The 23062-nt window shown below is 34.5% G+C and overlaps 1 protein-coding gene across 1 annotated transcript in view; it reads right to left on the bottom strand.

Annotated features, from left to right (window-relative positions):
• The window catches only part of BBS9 (Bardet-Biedl syndrome 9), a gene marked incomplete at both ends in the record, with an annotated part of 309474 nt that overhangs the window by 223997 nt on the left and 62415 nt on the right, over window positions 1-23062 (bottom strand). The window contains 9 exons of the mRNA XM_081996969.1: window positions 999-1151; window positions 2223-2395; window positions 7269-7364; window positions 9614-9754; window positions 13459-13473; window positions 15538-15642; window positions 16566-16668; window positions 19677-19730; window positions 22060-22136. Coding sequence (XP_081853095.1) covers window positions 999-1151; window positions 2223-2395; window positions 7269-7364; window positions 9614-9754; window positions 13459-13473; window positions 15538-15642; window positions 16566-16668; window positions 19677-19730; window positions 22060-22136 — 917 coding nt within the window. The remainder of the gene's footprint in view (window positions 1-998; window positions 1152-2222; window positions 2396-7268; window positions 7365-9613; window positions 9755-13458; window positions 13474-15537; window positions 15643-16565; window positions 16669-19676; window positions 19731-22059; window positions 22137-23062) is intronic.

The following is a 23062-nucleotide window of genomic DNA, read 5'->3' as shown; positions in this document are numbered from 1 at the left end:
ATTTAGTCATGCCATTTCAAAGTGTTAAAGACTCACCCATCTATCACAACAATACCTAGTATTTCTTAAAGTAATCAGAAAACACCACATTCAAACTTAAACCACCTCAGAGTTAACTCATTCACAGTAAAAAGACTGAAATAAAGGCAAATCCCACTCATGTATAATCATACATGGAAAGGCAGTTTTCTCCACTTTAGAGAAGTGTTTTCTTAGAGCAAACAATAGGGAAAAATATTTTTCCTTAACACCTTTGTTTTTTCAGTGTTGTGATATACAACAACACATAGAGGTTAAGTCTTTTTTCCAGAAAGGAATCTAACTGTGACTCAGCTTCTCTAACAAGGCATGTTAGAAAATAAAATCAGACTCTCCAACAGAAAAGCACAAAACACAAAGTAACTTCTTAGCAAAGGGTATGCATCAAGAAAAAAGGGTTATTCTAAAGTAATGCAGGGCTGAGGCAGGAAAAGGAAGAAAAACTGTTTTATTCCTTGTGTACTTCCACTATGGGGATGGTTTAGGACTGAATTTTTTTTTTAATCATTGTTGTTCTGCAGCTATCACATTCTGAAATGATTAGAACATAAAATTTCCATAAGGAAGGACATGGTCAGCCTCAGACAGTTTTGTTGTGAATGTTACACCAGCCAAACCATTCCACCAGTTTACAGTGTACCATAAAATATTTACACAAGCTATGAACTATAAAATATTTTCACATGAACTATAAAATATTTACACTATCAACATCGGTTAGGAAAGAATGATGTGCTGTCAAGCTGGTGTGACCCCGGAGTAAAGATTCTGAGGTCACAGATTAAATAAGACTAGTGCAAATCATCTGGAAAGTTACAGGGAATATTAGGTTAAACAAATTACTGCTTCCTCGTCTCTTGGATGGTAAATGTAACCAGGAAAGCATAGCTTATATGCTTTAAGCTAAGTTTTACCAACAACATAAAGAAAGGTTAGGCTCATAATCAAACTGTACTGACCTCTCTGAACGTTCCTTCTAGCAAGGTGTCCAGATGTTGAAGAGGGGCAGGAGTTTTGTCTTTGAATCGTGTCAGCAATCGCCGCTCAATAGCTCGAAACTGTACAGCCCTTGCAGATAACAGCTCCTGAAATTTTTCAGCATTCAAACGTAGCTGCAATTTAAGGGTTTTCAAGAGTTCAGGTTAAAGGTCATATACATTATGTATGCACATTCCAAATGAAATGAGAGAACGATAGTAAAATTTTTGGGAGAATGTGTATTATTCAAATATGATAGTGTCCTTTATACCGGTTTCATATATTACACTCCTTTGTGAAGCTTATTAACATTTTCAAGAATTATCATTTTCCACTGAAATCAAAACTAATTGCCAATAGCCACAACAATCCATGTAAATGCATAAATATCTCATCAAGAAGCCTAACTACAAGAGTGAAATTTCACCACCAGGATCTCAAGACTTCTTGTTTTGGTGTGCTATTTATGACAAACACACAGTGTATTGGATTTGATATTCATTGCAGTAGAAAGTAAACGGTTATTCCCTTAAGCGTGAATAGAAGTACTAAATTCTGCACTGTTTGGATGTCTTTTTCTGAAGTGAAATCCCTTTTCCTTTTATATATACTGATCAGCTATAGTAACAAACTTTCTTGAAGAGTTCACAAAACTTTGAATAACATTGTACATCAAATGTCCAGATCATAAGAATTCTTACTTTATCTTTTAATCACCTTACCATTTTCTAGTACATACCTCTAACACAAAAATCACTAAATAAAGGTGAGCCTTTATATAATTACCAGGATTATTCAGCAAAAGAAAATAAAATGTTCATGGCTTCCTTATTACAGAAGAGTAAAACAGTGTAAAACTAAGGACAAGTTTTAGAAACAACTTTACAATTAACATGTTAGTGAATGAAGAATGAAGGACTTCTGTCCAGGCAGTGAGCAGGACGGCAAATATTACTACCATAATTTGTATCATTTGCAGACTGCACACTAGCTACCTGCGCTCTGCTGATCACAAGGGCTGGTTCTGAGGCAAGGTATACTCCATATGTTAAAAACTAAATGATAAATTTTTTCCAGCACTATCTTACATGCAAGTTTATTTTTTGAAAGCAAAATGCCTATGATAGCTACAGATTAATCATAGTACTAACATAAAAGCAGTTTTTAAACTAGCAGAACATTAACAATTCACATATGTAACATACCTCAAAATGTTGATCAATTAGTTCAAAATATTCCTGCAGGGGAATTGAACCAGAAAAGGTACATGCAAAATCTTTGCAGTTTTGCTTCTTGAAATGTTCTTCGAGTCGAAGCGTGAGCTCTTCTGTTATCAGCCAAAGGTCTTCTAACTGATCACTCTGGATCCTATATCGTTCTTTGAAAACAAGAACAAATACAAGACTAATAAAAACACATTTAAGCCACATACATTCACTACACAGCATGGTTTAGATAACACAAATTTAACTTTAACTGTATCCAAAGTCTATAGAAGATTTTCATGAGATACACGTGTTCTCTAGTGTTAAAGAAATACTTGGATTTTATTGATGTCAGTCCTAAATACTCCCTCTTTTAATCCTAACTAACAGACAATTTTGTAGCACAAAATGAAAGTATTTATTGCCTCAGGACTACTTACTTCAGAGTGTGGCCTGCTCATGAAGAACAAAAAACTATGAAGAACTACCACAATAAGGAAACAAGAGAATTACTGGATGATATCAAGTCATAAAAAACAGGCTGTCCGCAATTCTCTGCCATAATACAAACTTAGTGAGCTTTTCTGAGGGTTGGAGCAGAATCAGGCTCAATTCACTTTGGACCATGACAGAAGCAAAGCATCCTAAGCATCTGACAACAGTGGTAACAAACCAACTCCAATCCACCTAAAATCTTGAATGTCTCTTGGAAACCGTTATTGAGTTCTTAGATAATATACTCAATATCATTTTTATTACATCTCCACTTCCTAGGATACCTTCTGGAAGGAAAAGTATTACTCTAACTAGTCACAGACGACAATATTCATTTTTGACAGTGCTATGCTTCACTCTAGATACAGCTGATAGAAGGCGATTTTTATCCATCCACACACTATGGCTTTGTAAAAATGGCTTAGTGTAGAAATGAAAGTGTTAATATAAACTAAAGTGATAAAACAAATCCTGTTAGCCAGTCTTACCCATCCCAGAAAATTCCTTTAACTTATCACATTTTAGTGATTTTCAAATTATCAAGCCAGTAGGATGAGATTTTATTTCCGTTGTTTCTAGTCCACATTTGTATAATCCTCTCTTAGGTTTCCAGGAAATCAGAAGTAATTAAATGTTGAGAGGAAAATATTGTGGAAAAATCATAGCAGCATTTTAATTTTGGTTTTCCCCCCAGAGAAACACTTTCAAACAATTCCTTATTTCTTTTCATTACTCATCTACCAATATCTTACCCAAAAGGATAGATAGAAATGTTGCTATGAGGAAAGACATTGCCGGCATTTGATACAAAACAGTTCTTTTTTTTGCCCTTGTTAACAAGGTTCACAGTAAACCAAATTAACCAGAATTCCTTAGAACTTGAATGTACTTATTTAAAATTTTCTCAACATTAGTAATTCAGGATTGTTTGACATTACCACTGACATCATTCCCAGGACACGTATTTCACTGAATACAGAATGACAAATTCTGTTTACAGTGTAACAGGAAAGAAGCAAGTTTTATTTAAAAACACGCCTGTTAAAGAAAAGAACACCATCTGCTAAAGATAACATTCAACTCAATATCCATTTTTTAAACACTCACAGTGTAATGGCTGGACTTAGTTGGATGTATCATCGTACTTTGCCTTAAGTGATTTTTCCTTGAGGGAAATTAGCTCAGATGCTTTCAGGCCAAATCAACAGTCATTCCACTTATAATTGACATATCTAATACATTAATGGTTTAAAATGGATAAAACTAATTTCCTCCAAAATGCATATTTAGTTTCCATACATTGTTTGTTGGTCAATACAAACACAATCTAATTTTACCATGACCTGAGCAGAGAGCATTGCAGTCATTTGCTTTACATGATCTTCCAGCTCTCAGAAAACACAAATTAGATTTAGAAACTGTAGGAAACTGAGCATCTTTAGCTGTACTAACACATGCTTTAAACAGAAATACAATGAAAAAAGTAACTGTACTTCTGCTCATCCTGTGCTTTTATAATAGTTAAACAAGTTGTGTTTGCTTTTTGTTAAAATAAGCTTTGTTACAGACAATTACAATAGATTTTCAGAAAATTCTCAAACAGGAAAGCAGGAGACTGAAGAGCATGAAGAGATTACATAGGTTACAAAGGCTTTTAACACTACCACAGGTTGTCCAACTAACACAACGTGCATTAAGAATGGTTGCCCTGCCAGCAAGTTATATGAAGAAGAAAGTCTAGAAGATTCTGTTCACTTCTCAGCCAGGAAGTCTCAGCACAAAAAAAGAGCCCAGCCACAATTTAGCAGTCAAGCCTTCTTTACACTTTGATTAATCGCAGAATCATTAAGGTTGTAAAGGACCTTTAAGATCATCAAGTCTAACCATCAACCCAACACCACTAAGGCCACTAAACCATGTCCTGAAGTGCCACGTCTATACGTTTTTTGAACACTTCCAGTGATGGTGACTCCACCACCTCCCAGGGCAGCCTGTTCCATTGCTTGACCACTCTCTCAGTAAAGACATTTTTCCTTCTTTTGAAAGAGTTTTAAAAAATTTCATCAAAAAACCTCAAAACCTTAATTTACATGAGGCAAGCTTTTTTTTAAAATGTATTAACTGTCAAAATGAACTTCAGACTGGGCTTCTTTGCAGCAGTCTGCTCAACAGGCTGAAGTAACATCTTCAGTTCCTACGTTGTTTAAAATGGATTAGCTCATACAATTAAAAATGAATGTGAGAACAGATGTCATTCATGTTTGCAGCTTCAGCAGTAAAACCCAAGTGAACCTGGAGACTTTCATTCCTACATCAAGTTCTTCACATTCAGAACTTAAGGTCCATTTGATAAGGGATATGGAAAAAGATTTCTTCTTCCGTTGTCCAAGATTAACTTCTTTCATAGAAAAACAGAAATAAGGATTGATCAGTCCTAATTAACTTTTTTACTCTTCTGAAACACCATTACTTCCAATCACTATACATCTAAACATACAATTTTCTTTTTGAAGAACATTTCCACAATGGTAATGATGCATAGGCACTTTTACAAAGTATGAACTCAGTGTTAAATTACATAGCAGAATAAGGACCTCCCAAATAATACATAATTTCATCTGCATTCATTAATTCCATAGAAGCTCTGTCCACTCAAGCACAATCATTTTCATATAATGAAACTTTACCCAACAACGCTTTTGTATTACGGATAATCTCTGTTCAGAAAAAATATTCTGAGTTATACTTGAGTATTAGACATTTTACAAATTATTTTTTTAAATAATTTTTACTTAGGTAACATTTCAAATAAGCAAACTCCCTTAAGAAATTCTGTACCCAACCCAATCCAATGCATGAAATGGATGCGGGAAACAGGCTGCTAACATGGAAGGTGGCATCACATTCATTTGTTTTCTAAAGTAAGGATCCCCAGACACAAGAAATGAGTAGTCATACTAAGAGAAACAGATATTTTAAATCCCTTTTGCAGAGTGAACTTCACAAGTAAAGCAGTGTGGGAAAGTTTATAGTAAGACTGCAAGCGTCATTCCTAGCTAGTGAATAAACAAACCTGAGAAGAAAAGCTTGATGGTTTGAGGTGGGGGAATTAAAAGTTACAGCCTCGCTAGAAGCTAAAACACATTCATTACATAGACACAAATTTATCCTTTACACAGCATCAGATTTAGCAACTATGCAAAAGTAAGTCCAAAAGAAAGATTTAAATTGCAATCCAGAAAAAAGCTACTTATGAATCCTTTAAATTCTTTAGTTTTTAGAAACAAGCATTGCATGTCTAGTTAGTTTAAACTTGTTTACGATCTATTTAAGCAAATATTAAAAAAAACTAACAATAAAAAAACATGCAAATAATGCATACACAAACCAATACAAATGGCTTTGAACCTTAGAAATGTAAAGTGATTCTTGGTACAATGAAAGTTTCTCTCCAGATGGTTTCTGTTTTTAACACATTTAATTACATTAGAAAAGGTATTAAATATCTCATAGCTCACAGTTGACACCACCAATATTTATATAACCCATCATGAATGGTGATTTTTGAAAACAGTGAGGCAGATTATTTTTGTGTTGAAAGAATTCCACATCAACAAACTAGATTGCGATTTCTCACTCAAAACAGTTTTCATAAAACATTCACACAGTGTTCCATTTGAACTCTCCGCAATGAGAAACAGGTATTCTAGCATTTCAATTTGTTAGTCTGCTGTATTAAATGCAGACTTTGTGCTCTGCTGGCATGGAAAATGCTAAACACAATTGAACTGATTTGGTTCCACGGCACATGCCAAGAGTTTTGCAAGTTGGGTAGCTGTACAAGGAAAGACCATCAACTCTCAAAAATGAAAAGAAACAATCTTTTTTTAAAGATCACAAACTCACAGGCGGTGGGAACATGCCTACTTAATTCACAGATTGCCTTATACAAGAAACACTGCACCAGGTAACAGCATATCTACATGCATGTTCATATATTCTGTAGTCATAAGGAAGGATATTGAATCCATAATCCTATACTTAAAGATACACGGGATTCTAAAGATACAGACAGCCATTTACTTAGATGTAGAGAAGCAAGTAGCATCTGATGCCTAAAGTCAAGGGTTACTAAAAGTCTGTGAAGAGTGAGAAACCTGCTTTTTAGTCCCTTTCAAAAATTCCAGTAGATGACTATTTCCAAACACAGGTGTTGAAATAGTTCAGAGAAGCAGCTTTTTTCATAAGGACAGTATTAATTCATTAATAAAAACATTGCTAAAAACTCTAAGACAACCCATTTTTTTCAAAGAATTGTCACTATAGTGTACTATATTTTGAATGTGATTTTTTGTTTTGTTATAAAATTCTGTGCCTTCCCTAGTAACATAATTAGATACTTGACAGGGTATAAGAAACAAGTTAACACGTTGAAACTCCTGTGTTAATTCTCACACAGCAACTATCCTTCTTTGTATGATCCACGTTCTCGTTTTGTACATATATTAACTGATGATCAGGCCCTTTTACATTAATACTAATAACACTTACGTGATGTTTTTGAAGCAAGAAGGGTTGTTTTTGAACCAGTTAAAAACTGAAATCCAAGAACATTTGCCTGGTCATCCTCAGATGGATCAACAAAATCTGAAAGAGAAAGTTAAATACAGTTTTCTATAATTCAACACTGGTATTCAAACATCAAGCCATAGCCAGGAACATATCAACCTTTGCATAAACAATTTCGGAAAAGCAATCTGAGTGACAGTGCTCCCCTTCTTAGGGCTCAGAAGTAAAGAACATCAATAGTAGTTTGGTGTACCCTCCCTTCATTCACAGGTGAAAGGTGAGCCACACACTGTTGTTCTTCCCTAGCCTGGAAAGAAAATGTAGATTCCTCAGAGGTTCAGTCTGTACCATCTAAAAAGATTTGTAATTAGTGTGCAGCCCAAAAACTATCATCTTTTACTGGATGCAAGGCCACCCCTAATTCAGACATTTAGGCAAAAATTATGTGGAAATTATAATGAAAATGCTTAAGCATGCTCTGTTTTCAGCTCTCAGCACAGAGCACAAACATCTAGCTTGCTAAAACTAGCTATTCTTCAAAGTCCATGCATGCCCACCTTTCTTCTCTTTTCATGTAGCAGATCATACCAGATTAAAAGGCTCAATTTTAGAGTACCATACTTTAAAAACTACTCCATGTAACCTCTGCTCCCAACCTTCCCCCCAAAAAAGGCGAAACAGGGAATAGAAGAGAGACAATTTTTACTGAGTACACCAAGAATCCAAAGTTCCTTCACAGATCACATCATAAACAGCATGCTTTTTTAATCTGCCCTGCTGCCCTGTCCCCCTCCCCCCGCCAAATGGGATGAACAGAAATCAGAAGATTTTAATACCACCTTCTGGAACGTATTAGGCCTATGCTTTGGGTTACATTTTCAACAATCCCTAGGTTAAAAATAAAATATTAATGCGCTATTTTGAAGGCATCTCTAAACAGAAATCCGTAATTCCATGAATTTATTATTGCTTAGCCATAATGGAAGCCTATGATCAAAACTCCAAAATGTAAGTCTTTGAAAAAAGTTTCTCTGTTTCAAGTATTACATAGCACACACATTTGAGAGAAAAGGTATATTTACCCTCAAAGTGAAGAAAATCATACTACCAAAAACCCCAACCATGCCTACTCCACTGCTCTCAGACAAGTGTACTAGATAAGCTTTTCCAAGAAGATATGCAGCTCAACCTTAAAAATATTAAAGTTGTTGGCCCATACAGCTCCCAGAAAACTGTTCCAGAACCTTAGTCCTCTGAAGTTCAGAAACTTAATCACTGCCAGACTGAACTTAGTCACAATCACTTTAAAAGCCCTGTTTATTCATTTGTTCTTGTGCTAATACGATCATCTAGATCAATGATGCAGCCACAAAATATTTACTTCAGGCAACTGTTTTCCCTTTTTTTGCCTGTGTTTTATTAAGCCAAATGAGTCAATTTCTTTTAATTCTCTCTTAAATCCCTAGATAATGCTCATAGTCTTTTTCTACACTTGTGAGTTTTAATTAGTTTTTATTTAACATTGGCAACAAGCACTCAGTGTGCCAGTGCATCGTAACATGATATTAGTTTCCTGCATGGAAACATTTTGTCTAATGCATCCTCAGTTCTTATTTTGCCTATGATTGTACCATATTGTACCACAGAGTATTCCTGCAGTAACTTACACCTCCTCTATCTTTTCCAAATTATGAGCACATAATTACAGCAGGAATGATTTTCATAACATTATACTTTATAGTACTCAATTTCATTCTTATTTTTCCAGTCCTAAATGGCACCTAATTCCAGCTTCATACTATTTTAATATTCTCCTGAATATAAAAAGTAGGTCATGTTTGTGCATCAGAAAATATCACTAAGTACATGTCGTCTTTTTGGACCAAAAAGACTAATGAAATTATTAAATAAGATCAGCTCCAGACCAATACATCAAGAACTCCACAAATCTTCCTCAAAAGCAACTGTACCCCCTACATATAGCATTTAGCACTTTTTTGCCCTGCTTACCTTTTTTTAAATGAACACCCATGTTTTCCCCATTACAACACCACCGATGCAATTTTATGTTAAATGATTTTCTGGATACATAAAAATTAGATCTGTATCATGTCCACTGTGTACAGAAATCTGCAGTTTTACCAGACACAGATATACTAGGCCAAGTGGATTATTATTGAAATGTTATGCCATCACTTCTTTCAAAATATACTTTTTAAACATTCTAATATTAGCTTTGTTAAATTACCTCATTACTTGGCACAGACAAACAACTCCTGTTGGAGTTCCTAACACGTCTCCTATTACAGACATATTTAAAAACCTACCTGGAAAAACGGTGAGAAAACTGACAGGAGGTTTATTGGTATCAATAGTTAGCTTGTGGTTTGCTGCTTTTGAAGGTTGAGCTGGAGAGCAAACTAACCGTAAAGGCAGTCTGAAGTTACACTGTGCAACTTTCAGTATTCCTAAAATGAAAGAACACAGGTTCATCTTTCACATCCATATTCTGAATATGAGGTACTTCACACTACTGTCCTCAAAGAGGTATAACAAGATATTTTTAATGTGATTAAGGAATATATTAAAACAAAAGTGATGTAAAAATTCCCATTTTTTTTTAAATTTTCCACCTAAAATATCTTTAAGTTTTAATACTTTTAATTACCTTTCAAGTGAACGTTTCCACTGAATGGGAATGCAAGAGTCATTAGCCAAATCCACTGCATATCTATGTTCATACTTACATGCAATGAAAATTAATATTTTACTTAATGCTCTAAACAATTCTACTTTAACATACATGGCAGCTGTGTGATTACTCCTGATGCTTCAAACCCAAAGCTGAAGCATGTATGTTTTCATAAAGAATATCACAAACTAAATCCTTTTTAAGAACACATTTACTCTTTTTTTTTATACTCTTAAATAACATCTATGCAACTTTTCTATCATCTGTCAGAGGTTTGTGCCTTTAAAAAAAGTATCTATTAGATTATTACTGAAAGGTATATTAAATTCTATCTTTCAACTCATTGCACTATAATAAAACAGAACTGTAGAACAAATTGGTTACTACCATTGGTATTTGGATCTAATATCATACGCAATTTCATCAGAACAGTGCAAGAGAAAAAGAGGAAGTTTTAACATTTAGAAAACATGTTCATTAGAACATGTCATTTGTTCAAATATAAACACTGTTTAAAATTGTTGGCATGTCAGAAATTGCTCAGTATGTTCTATGTGAAAGGTAAAAGTGCTAGTTGCTCCAAAATACAGAGTTCTTGCTCATTTGGACAGCCAGATTATGGTACTTTTGAGGTGGGTTCTTTGATGAAGCAGCTAACAGGGATACCTTGTTTTGTTTGGGTATTGACATCACTAATAGGCACCAATAAACATCTTACTGAGAATAGTATTAATGTCAGTCATAGCAACAATCACTCATCCTCCCCCAAATAACCCACAAAACTCAAACATTAACCCAACACTCAGGAGAATTTAACAAAGTACATTTTCAGAGATAATAAAGTTACTGTCATAGATCATATGGAGACAAAGTCAGGAAACTGATAGCTCCACAGAGGTTATCAGTCATGTAAGCTTAGCAGGTTAGTATAAAAATAAAGGTCAAACATTTCACAGTCATTCAAGCACCAATTTTTGCTAACAACTTTGCTGCTTTACAGGTCTCTTGCAATGAAAAATTGTTTCTAAGGCTCATCTCAGAGGAAAAATGTTACTAGAAGCCTCAGATTCATCCCCCTGGTTGTCAGTTCATTAGCTCTTTTGGCTGGCTGATAATGACTCCAAGTAACTATTGTACAGCAGCTTGTAAAACAGAAAAAAACATGTAAAACAAGCAGAATGCTTAAGACAGGTCCTCAACTAGGATATTCCTGGGTTCCAAGGAAAATTCCTGAAAAAATCCTTGACAATAAACCTACGACCTTTCAGAATGAGTCACTCAACTGTATCTTCACCATCTGATGGGAAAATTAAACTCTTTTCTTGATGACAACAATAACACAAACATCTTACTATTTTACTTAGATATGGAGACTTATCAACAGGAAAAAAATCAGTGACAACACTAGCCAAGAAGATTTTGAGATATTTTTACATTTAAAACAAGATGTTTTTCTTCTTATTTCAAACCATCTTTTCCTAGACAGTCTGCTCTCAGTCTGTCTCATCATAAACATAATTTTTCACTATTTCAAAGTTCAAATCAAAACTAAATCAAATGGTATCTGTCTTTGGGAGGGGACTGGGGAGATTTCTAGCTGATGAGTCCAAAACAACTATGTGTAAGAAAACCAAAACAAAAAGCTCCAACAAAATTTATCATTACAGCGAAAAACTCTTGCTGAGAAAGGGTTTCAGAATATTTCAGAAATTTAAATGGTAGTAAAGAAACACAAAGCAGTAGCAAAGTGTGGGAGCCAGAACTACCTCAATCCTTTTGTGTTATGTCTAGTAATAGATCTCATGTCACCTAGAGTTCTGATACATTGCACAATATACAATTTTAGCACTATAAAAAGAACAAATGTGAAAAAAGTTCAGATACTCTTCTAATCTGAAACAACTGAAATTTTGTAACCTTATCTCAAATTACTACTATGTAAAGACCTACTATGCACTTACCTGATAAAAGTAACAAAATAGTTATATGCACTGTAGCTACGATCTCAATTCCAAATTACTCATGCATTCATCTTAATTCTATTCACAACATAACACTGATGTACATGATAAAAAACATTCAGGCTCAGATCTCTAATTTAGGGTGTTAAATATTCAGAGAATTTATGCTTTTCCTTGCATTGATGACCCTGAATTTAACTAGCCCAGTGCACCTCACAGTAACCCAAATAAATTTTGTCCCGGATAATTCTAAAAAAATTACTGTGCTCCACAATATTCTCTTCAGCATCAGGTTTCCATCTTGAGTAGAAATTTCTTAAAGCAAAATACAAATCTTCAGTTTTAGGATGTTACCTTTTCAAATTGTAAACATTTATTTTTATATAGTTTATTTACTGTGTTTAATACTTCTTAAAATTGCTTTGTACAGCAGAAATGTGTAAATAAATATCACATGGTGATAGTTATTCTTGCCAAGAGTAGCATTTTACTGAGATGGTTCAAGCATCTATTTCCTGTATGGCACCTCAAGGTGCCCTGAAATATCCAGAAACCAGGAAAGGAAAGGAACTATTAACAGTTATCTACTTTTTCACTTCACCTAGTACACTCGTAAGAGCATAAGTATTGAAAAACAAGACTCAAATATATGTACTTATATGTATAACTTCTGTTTCTGAACACTGCAAAGCTGAAAACACTCTTTCAGTTGATCTCTAAATCTATGACAAGCAACTTCTTTTCCTCCTCAAATTGTGAGGGAATTTGTACTCAATATATATTTTTAAGGTTAGTAAAATATCTCCTACAAGGACTGTATCTTTTCAATACATGCACACAACTACATTGCAAAACTACTCTCTTTTAGCCTACCTATACATAACCTAACTTTGCAGTCCTGTTTTGTCTTTCAATTGTACATTTTGCAAGTATCATATCTACCACAATCACAGCTAAGTTTTGCACTGCTAGTATTCTCAGTTAGAAAGCAGCCTTTTAGCCTTGAATAAGATGTTTCCAACAGGAATTAGAAGGAAGAGATGTTAGTGACATTCTCAGAGCTACTCAGTCTAACAGTATAGCATTAGCTACAAATCCTTAATTACCATTTCAGTTGCACCAAAAAAGCTACAAGTCAGCTGCCTAAGTTATTGCTGAAACTTGAAAAAGCTAAAAACATGGTAAAGAAAGAACATACAATTTTGTTTTCCATTTCCAATCTCAATGCATAAGGCACTTAATACTTTGCAAAATTCCAATGTTACATATGAGGAAGTGCAATATACTTCACCAAGAAACACCTTTACTACTATTTTCCCCATGGGTAATTGTCTTATGTCTAAGCCTCATTTACTTCCAATTTTCTCAAATATTTACACCTTCGTAGCATCAAGCCAGGGATAACAAGAACTTATAGACATAACAGGTAAAATAACAGCTCCCTTCCAAATCTAATTTATTGAGCATACATTGTCACTCATGAAACTGTTCAAAGTTTGCATTTTTTCCATTCACTCACCTTCAGGATTGAGCTCTACCGCACAACCAGCAATGGGACAAAAGAAAGAAAAAGATTACATAAGAAGTTACTCAAATAAGAAAAAAGAAAATGTAGTAACAAGTTTTAAAGAACTTAAAATACATTTGTAAAGTGGACAATACATAAAGACATAATAGTAGCCAAAAACTAGACATGAGACCACATCATCAATGCTGCAATCCCATCCAACTGAGTGACTCATTAACCTTCAGCTGCATGAATCACACAGAGATATACTAAAGACTGATTTGGCCACAAATATGGGTATTTTAAAAACAAAAGAGGAAAAAGTCTCTATGCAGATAAAATGAAGTCACAAAGGCACTTAATTTTTGTTTATGAGTATATTACACTTCAGGGTTTGATTGCCTTGTACAAGTAACTCTAGTATTTGTATGTAATTGAATAGAATTATCCCAGCTTAATAATTTACACAAATATCCAAAAATTTAGCAAGATCTTAATTATGCTCATTTATTTAGAAGCCTTCCAAATTCTACCATTAAAGTTTTTTTAATTTCTTCTACAGTTCCCTAATTCTGTTAGATGTCATGTCTTCAGGAGATTTTTTTTTTAATTGCATATAAACAATCAAACACATTTAAGATACAAGAATTCTTTACTTCCCTAACCAAAAGGCTTGCAGAATCCAATCTAATATCTAAAATATAAAGCATAAGTTTAGCTAGTATCACCTGGAAGAAATACACTCATTTGCCAGTGACAAATACCCTTTAAGCTTGCTGCTTTGGTCTTGCAAAGCAAAAAGAAACAAGATCAGCCAAACAAAAAGCTTTCAAAATCAGAGGATCCAAGATACTCAAAAGTATACTACCTACACAGTTGGTACTACAAAACCTTTCTAAAGTCATATTACTAAACTGGATGCTTAAGAAGGTACAGCAACTCATTCACAAGGAATAAGCAGAGTCACAATACAGAGGGACTGAAGTTGTGAAAGCTCTTTGTGCAGAGTCTCAAAAAAGGAGAGGAGCATCATTTTCTCTCCCACCCTCTGCAAATATATACAAGCCTTGTCTAAAGAAGGTAAAATCAAGTTTAAAAACAGGAGTTTCAGTTTTGTCTAGAAATAAACAACTCAATCATCACGCAACCTAGACTATCATCATAAACACGTTTCAAGTGAGAAGTGATGTGAAATAAATGCTTAAATAAAAGTGACCTCAAGACCACCATCCTTCACAGAAGCCCTAAGTCCATGTGCATTTCTTTGGTGCCTGTCTACTCCATGTCACCCTTCCATTTGTGCTGGCATAGCTCTGTACCTGTACAGTGAACAAAACCAGCAAATCTGTCTGAGAAATAATTGTTGACTATGTGAGCACAACAGGGGAGGAGGTGCAGGAGCAAAGCCAAGCAGTGGGAAGTGAAGCACAGCTTAAACTGCTTTATGCTGCATTTAACTTAAGATGGAAGCCCTGCCTAAATACAGTTTCTCAGTAGCCTGACACATTCACAAGGCTGTGCGTAGAACTAAGCTAATCAGTCTTCAGTTATGGACAGCAGGGTAAACTTCTATGTTCTATCACTAGGGTCATTGAAAAACAGAACCACTAAGTTTCTACTCCTTTGGGTTAGTTTATTTGTTTAGGATTAATATGTTCAACTGTTAAAAGGGTAGTGAGGAATAACCACTCCCAATGCTTATTCAAATCATCTCCTCTGTGGGGAGGCCACTATTGCCACATTTGTTGGCAGCCCATAAGGCCGAATAGTCATAAAGATGTAATTAACTTCTCACTCCAAGAGGTGGTGTCTTAAAGAGCAGAACAGAAGCAAATTGTTAGGAAAAAATTGTTAGAATGGGAAAACTTGTACAGCTGCTTCCCAAGCCATAAGCATATGATTTTACCTTTATAACACTAATTACAGAATTTAATGATGCTACATAAAATACTAACTAAAACTGAACACTAGACTCAGATACACTTTATTTCTTTAATTACTACTGCCTTCAATATAATTCAAAAGAACATTTATATGTAAAGAAAAAGACCTCAAAAACAGCAAATCAATTTGAAATCTCCAATGGCTTACCTGTTGGTGTATTATATGAAACCACACAATTTCCTTCTAGTTCTGATGGAGAACAATTCCCCTTCAAAAAGACAGACAGGACCACAGTTTCAGATGAATCCGGTTCTAAAAACAATACAAAATTAAATAAAGTAATAGAAGCACCCAAATGAAAGCAACATATTTTCTAGTACTTTGGGAAATACTTCATTAAATTCTGATAGTTGTCTCCATCAGTTCATCAAATCACTGGACATGCTTTTTTTTAAAGCCCGTAATTTGTAAAAGGCAAACTAGTCTCTCAAACTTAGAACTATCTTGAAGCATAACCAATAAAACAACTCAGCACACTGAACACCAAGAATATAAAAATAAATGCAGTTTTATATTGTGATTTTAATATTTTACAAAGCTATTAGCCCTTTGGTCCTGTCATATGTTGAGGAAACTTAAGAACTGTCCTTTCAGATGAGAGCAGTCAGTAAAGCCCTGTTTCAGTAGGGACCATTACCGCACATTTCAAAGCAGAAATGGTGTGCAGTCCCAACTGAGGCAAGGAGGACACATTTATCTGGTCTTCAGCTCCATTTAGTCTTCAAGGCAATCCCACCTGCAGCCCTGTCAGAGTTGGAAAAAGGCTAGAATGACCAAACAGTTGATGCCAAGTTGGGAACATATGCTAGATTGTCCACAGCTAAACAAGATTTCTGTCCCTGACATTTCTATATAGAATTTTCAGCAAAACAAAATGTCCCAGCAAAAGTACCACAAAATAACTTATTTTTTAACTCCATCTTGAAGCTGCCACCCTGCCTCTCCTCACCTCCAATGCATCATTCTGTAATCAAGGAAGCAATTCCTTTTCTACTTTGTCTTCCTCCACCAAACAGTATCTAGAAGCTGCAGAGTGCAGGCAAGGCAAATTTGCAATTCTTTTAACTGCTTTATATCTGCAACAATGCAGTCCATGAAGGCTGGACTATACCTTTCAAACATCCTCAGAAAAAGTCGTGTGATACAATAGCTGTAATGGTACTATAATAATTTACCTAAATCATGAAAGATGAACTGGTCACAGGTCACTGCTAATGGAGCTTGTACACATACAGCCAGGTTTGGTTTCTGCGCAGTCACTCTGCTCTGTATTGTTATCTAAATCAACATACAAAAGTATTTAAAGGAAGCAACAAATTAATATCTGTATAGCAGAAAACAAAAACATAACCAGCAAAAAGATATGAAAAACCTGCAAAGAAAATTCAGCAACAATGTTTAAGAACTTCAGATTTCAACTTCAAAACCAGTAGTTTCCTTTTACAATTCTTATTTTCTTACAGCCAGTAATGGGACACAGTAACTTGAAAGGCTACAGAAAACTGAGAAGATTTCTCATATTCTTTGTAATTTTCACTCAACACAAACTAATGCTAAGGTGTTAATTAAAATGTTAATATTTTGCAAGTGTCATGTGCATTTTTTCTAATGTAAATAAAAATAAAATATTGCCTCTTTTAGGTGACTAAAGTAAAAAAAAAAAAGAATAAAAGCAAAGCTGACCGAAGAAATTATTTCCTTTAACTGCAAAGAGCAATGCATGGTCTTCCGAATAACTGCAGACTCAAAGTATATTTTATTTTTTATAGCAAACAAATTCTAATATTCAATATACAGGACACCCATCACAACTACAACTTTAGGTTATGAGAGCTGACCTAACCATAAACCTGGAGTGGCCCTGCTTGCTTCTGTTGTAGGCAGTTATTTCTCTGCAAAACCAATGGATATCAAAAGAATGTCCTTAACTCAGATCTAAAACAAAAGTATAGTGATGACTGAGATCTGAATGTGGTCTGCATATACACAGACCATATCTGCTATCTATTGTATCATCTGCTTTGCATTGCTGGTCTACCAAGGAGCTCACTACAGCCACATTAAATCAGTTTAGGAAAATATTATTAGTTATAAAATAACTCAAGTGTTAGGAAATTTGACTACTTCAACAGAATTAACATCAACATTTATCTTGTTTTAACAATACATTCAGGCTGCAAAGAGGCCCTCAGATCATCCATCGCTATTAAAGCTAGCAAGGATTGATCATATCTACCTCCGCACATGTATCAGGTAAGCTTTGCCCCATTTTCTGAAGCCAGAATCTCAATAACGTGAACAACGAAGATGAAATCAATAGCCTCACAGATGTTATGCCAATTAAATGAGCTAAAAACATGCAGACATGAAACTGCACACTTCGTAATTTGTAATCAAGAAGTGACATTTGAAGTTGCTGGCAAATGCTACGTCAGTGCATTTCTCAATTATGCTTAGCTTTTTGTTGCATATAGGAGTCAGAAGTGTAGAATCCTCTTATACAGAAACTTTTCTCAAGAGTATCAATTTTTATCAAAACTTTTCTAACAGGCCTGTCATCAGTGCATTTTAAAATTACATTTATAATATATAAAAAATAAGTGTCACATAATCTGGAAGTTTTTTTAGAGCACAGTGCATCGCCTGCAGATCTTTTGGGTACAACAACCATTATAATGGCCAAATAATATTCATTAGTAACATTACCTACTTTGCAGAAAACATGCTAGATATACATATACATTGGTTGCAGTTGTGCAATTCAAGGAAATATTTAATTTTAAATTCTATCAAAATTGTTTTCAACTTGTCCAAAATTAGTGGTTAAGTTCACATTAGTCTGACAGGAGTAATAACATGCAACCATAATGTATAATTATTGCTTACTTTCATAAGAACCAACGCTTATAACTTTGCATATGTTAAAGAGTTGAATTCATTAAGTAGAAAGACTTTTCCCAACAGTTAGAATGGAGACATATGAAGACCAGTTAAATGAAAATCACAGGAAAAATATTCTAGAAAAAACTGAATGCATGATAACTCCTACATTTACTATTTGTTTCATTCAAAGGTACAAGATGCATAAACCAGAAAACAGAGTGGGGAATTATAAAGTCTCCCCATTAAAAAGCTTATCAAATATATAAACCCATCCATGCTCATTTTAAACAGTTTGCCATTGGCCTTAAAATAGCAATAATGAGCAAATGAGGGAGAAAATGGGAGTTACGTGTGTTCCCAATACTGAAATCATAACCGCTCTCCAGAAATCGAATTTGGCAATTATAAACACAATATTTTCCTCTGTAATACCTCACTTATACAATATATTGGTTTCAATGTAAACTAAAAGCTGATCAACTCACATGTTTCCGGAGGTAATTTAAATTTACATTACATATTTTAAGGTACCCTTATATTCACAAACAGCCTGATTCAAAGTCCAATGCTGTTTATCTGAACTTCTTTGAGCAAAATTGTCACAAACTTCATCAGGATTAGAATTTTGCCCTGTATCATTTTAGCATTTAAAAATGCAGAGAAAGATGTTGGACCAAGTACAACTAAACCACACTACTGTAAGGGAACTGGTTCAATAAATAGTCCAGTTACCCTCTGAACTTGTCACTCAAGACAGAGAGAACGTGCAAGGTTCTCAAAAATCAGTCTCCACTGATATTCCTAGAAGATCCTCTCAAACTCAGTAATTAAAACCATGAACCTTTTTAGGCAATAATGAGAAGAAACTACACTTGCACCGACATGCATGTGCACGCACACACACTTTCTTTACAGTTACAGACAGCAACTCTCATGGAGTGTAATGATGTCAATTTTCAAATTAGATTTTCCTAACATTTTTTATCACTAGCAAAAGCTGTGAAAGTCTTTTTACAAGAGAAAGTCTAGTTTTGTTCATTACCATCTAAAAAGGCAGCTGAAGATAACAAACTTTACATGTCAAGTAACCAAACATCTATTCCCTTTGAAAGGTGTTGGAAAAAATTATTCTTATAACTTCGAAAACAAGTTCATTCCATCCTAGTAATGTTTTTGTGTCTGCTTCTTGATAAGCCTAGAAAAAATAAAACTTAAGTCACTTTCTGACTTCAGCAGGCTTGCTAGAACAACACCTTGTCATACTAAGGAAAAAAGAATTAACTATATATTGCATTTCAAATTTTACTCATTTTCATGATCTAAGTGAAATACACAGAAAGTGACAGGTTTGTTAAAATTTGCCACTACTTTTTGAATGCTACCATTTGACTTAGGTACAGTACCTTTACTGTGACTGACGGTACTGCCTCTGCTTTTATCTCACTGTCAATGGCTTGCTGTGAAGAAAAAGATGAAAACAGAGTAAATTCAGTATGACGCATGAATGAGTGAACACAATGAATGCAATATTACTTTCATACCATCAACTTGGTAAACAGGGAATTAATGGTAAAGGACTTATCATTCCGATGACAGATTAAAATACACAAAATAAATTTCTGAGTTCCTTCTGAAAATGTAAAGCCTCTGTTTGAAATCGCCTGCAAAAAGGATAGCAAAAGGTCATGAAAGTTGTGTATATAAGAAACTAATACACTCTGATGTATATATGAATATTTGAAACTGTTTTGTTTGGCACACTACTTTCCACTGTGTATTTACTTAAATTCTGGAAACACCTTCTGTTATTCAGTAGGGAAAAGTGACTTCCAATCTGCCAATATATTATATACACACTATAGTATGTACTATAAAATCATCACACACTGTCTTATAATCAGAAATTTATTTTGAACTTCAAAAGAAAATTATAGCAGGCATCTTGGTACTCCTCCTAATTTCTATTTCAATAGGCAATTCCATCTAATTCAAAAGTCATCTTGACTTTGCAGTCTATTTTAATATTTTATGCTTATATTTCATGTTACAACATGTCAGTCCCTCCAGTTTAAGAAAATGTTCCTCTTTGTTTAAACTATTTTAAAGAAACACTTCACTTCTGGTATAATACCAGATTACTGACTTGAACTTACACCTTCTCATGATAAGAGAGTAAATTAAGAACTATCTGATGTCTGCTACCCACCCTCCTTTTCATCCCAGGGTCCACATCTGCAAAGTTCCTAAGAAGTCAGGAAGTTGGAAGGCTCTCTAGGTTCTAGAAATATGACTTCCATTTGTACACTGTGTATCTTTTTCAGTTAAAAAAAACATAGCGACTTTCATACTGGCTCGCCATGCCCACTGTCTCATGACAAATGGTTGATCCTGAAGTAACAGCAGGGGAGCCATTGGGGTGCAGGGGTGCAAGGAGATTGATCCTTACCATATTCAGCTTTCAGAAATCAGCTAGACTTCCTGGATCAGAGGCTATGCACAGGAGGTGGTGTTAAATAACCAGAATGGTCCTCCACTTGCTCTTCTAATCCATTTTAGCACAACTCTATCCTCTTTGCTTTTACCACACAATTTAAAACTTTTCACAAGTGCGGAAGTACTCTCTGCAAGCCTGTAGTTTCCAAGATCACTGCAGAAGCCCTAAAATTGTTCCCACATTTGCTGTACTGATCAGTCCCCTTGAAGTATCTTATCAGATTTTTCCTTTCTAGATTGCTACTGAAGGAACCCCCAGGAAAGCCTACCACAGGAAACTAAGATATATGGACAGCCTCGGGAAATAAAGATTCAAGGCTGTGGTTTAACTGATATATTGAGTTACTTACACATAAAACAGACCATTTGCAACTAGAACGTTGAGTGAATGAGCACAGCAGCATTAGAGCATGCTAGGGACCTAACAGCTCTAAGTGTTGTGAGCAGATGATTGCCAAGACTATGTTACACTGTCCCTTAAGACAGACAAGTGCTAAGACACTAGCACACATTATAAAGAGGTCCCTTTACCAAAGAGTAATAGTAGTAAAGGTACCAACAGTAATAGTAACAGAGTTTAAATAAATATATCAAATATAAATAGTGTATATATTAATACAATTATGAATTTAATATAATTAATACTATTTTACTATTAAGTATTAAAAAGCAGCTCCTTGTGTATTTTTTAAACAGTAATCCTGAAAATCAGTTTTGCAGAAATTAGTGGCCAGAAATTACTAATTACAGGTGTTCTAGTGCAATGAGTATGTACCCAAATGTTAAAGTGAAAGTTTTTAAGAGACAATATAAGTTCTCCTGAATCTAAATTTCAATTCATTTTTATATACTACATATGTATACAAGATGAATAAACTAATTAGGCTGCAACACCAGAGAATATTGAATGATGCCAAAGAAAGATTATTTCTTACAATACATCTTGGAGTGTATTCTATCTTTAAAAGATCCACACAGTGACACTTTCAATTGTTTTCATATTATTAACGGCTCACCACTAAAAAGTTATTCCACATCCTAAGTTCTCATTCACTTATGTTTGCTTAGCCAAGAATCTGAGGGTCCCCTGACAGAAGACACTAAATAATTTTAATAATTCCAGTTAAAATCATTAACAAAAGTGAGTTTTAGTTTATGGAAAACTGGGCGTTATGCAGAAGCTCAGTCCCACAAACATAAATACGTAATAATCACTACCCATGATCAACCATTATTTACTCGCGTATGAAATCAGTGTTTTCAGAGTAATTTCCTCTTTATATAGGTACATACAGATTCTGCATCCAAATCAGGCGAGACTTCTGCTGTGACAGTTAGATCTCTGTGTTTTTCGAATTTGGGCAAAATATCTGAAAGAAAAAAGTAGTAAATCAGCCTGCTTTAACAAACATGCAGCTACCTTTCTAAAAATAATACAATTCCAACAGCATCAAGTTTCAGACTTACATCATTACACCTACTAGTGTAAAGGAAAAAAATAAAAATCCGTATCATTTTTGACCAAAGAAACTTACCAGTTTTGTAAGGTTTCTACAGACAACCTAAACCTGGATCTCATCGTGGATTTCCAATTTATGTACGGAGAAGGATTTAGATGCATTCTCTAACAAGATTTTGCACCTACTATCCATGATCTTCAGAGATCTAAGGAATTCTTAAACTTTTGTCTTCACATGCATATACTGATACACCTATAACAACCAACTATCTCCAAAATACACACCACGCACCTCATGGCACTTTCGTCTAAATAATTGGATAATGAATATGTTAGACAGAAAGATGCTGTGCCCAGTAGTGTAAGATTAAAATAGATTTTAGAAATTCCTCTGCAGAAGGTGTATGAAAGTTTTATGTACAGAACATTATATGGGGCTTAGTTACACTACCTGATGATTTCCAGGACTGTCAACAAGGCAAAGAATGCTACAAACTCATTTATACCCATGACATAAAATCTTATGTAGATTCACATACGTAAAAAAAGTTAAGGATTAAAAGCTACGCACTTAAATACGGTGAGAGAATTACATCATCTGCTCTTAACAGTCCAGAAGTCCAGCTTTAAGGTATTTGCTTTTTTCTGAAAAGCACTTTCATTTCTTAATACTAAATGTATTGGAAAAACTCAAATAGGAAATGCATAGTTTCTAAAGTAACAAACAGTAAAGACTTAACATAAAGGGGGAATGAGTATGTTAAATTGAATAATTAAGAGCATGAGCACATTCAGGAAGCTACAAGAATTTTATTACACATAGGGTCCTGAAAATGA

This window comes from Phaethon aethereus, assembly GCF_964289735.1.
Source record: "Phaethon aethereus genome assembly, chromosome: 2".
NCBI classification, from domain to species: Eukaryota; Metazoa; Chordata; class Aves; order Phaethontiformes; family Phaethontidae; genus Phaethon; species Phaethon aethereus.
This window is presented reverse-complemented; position numbering and strand designations above follow the sequence as displayed.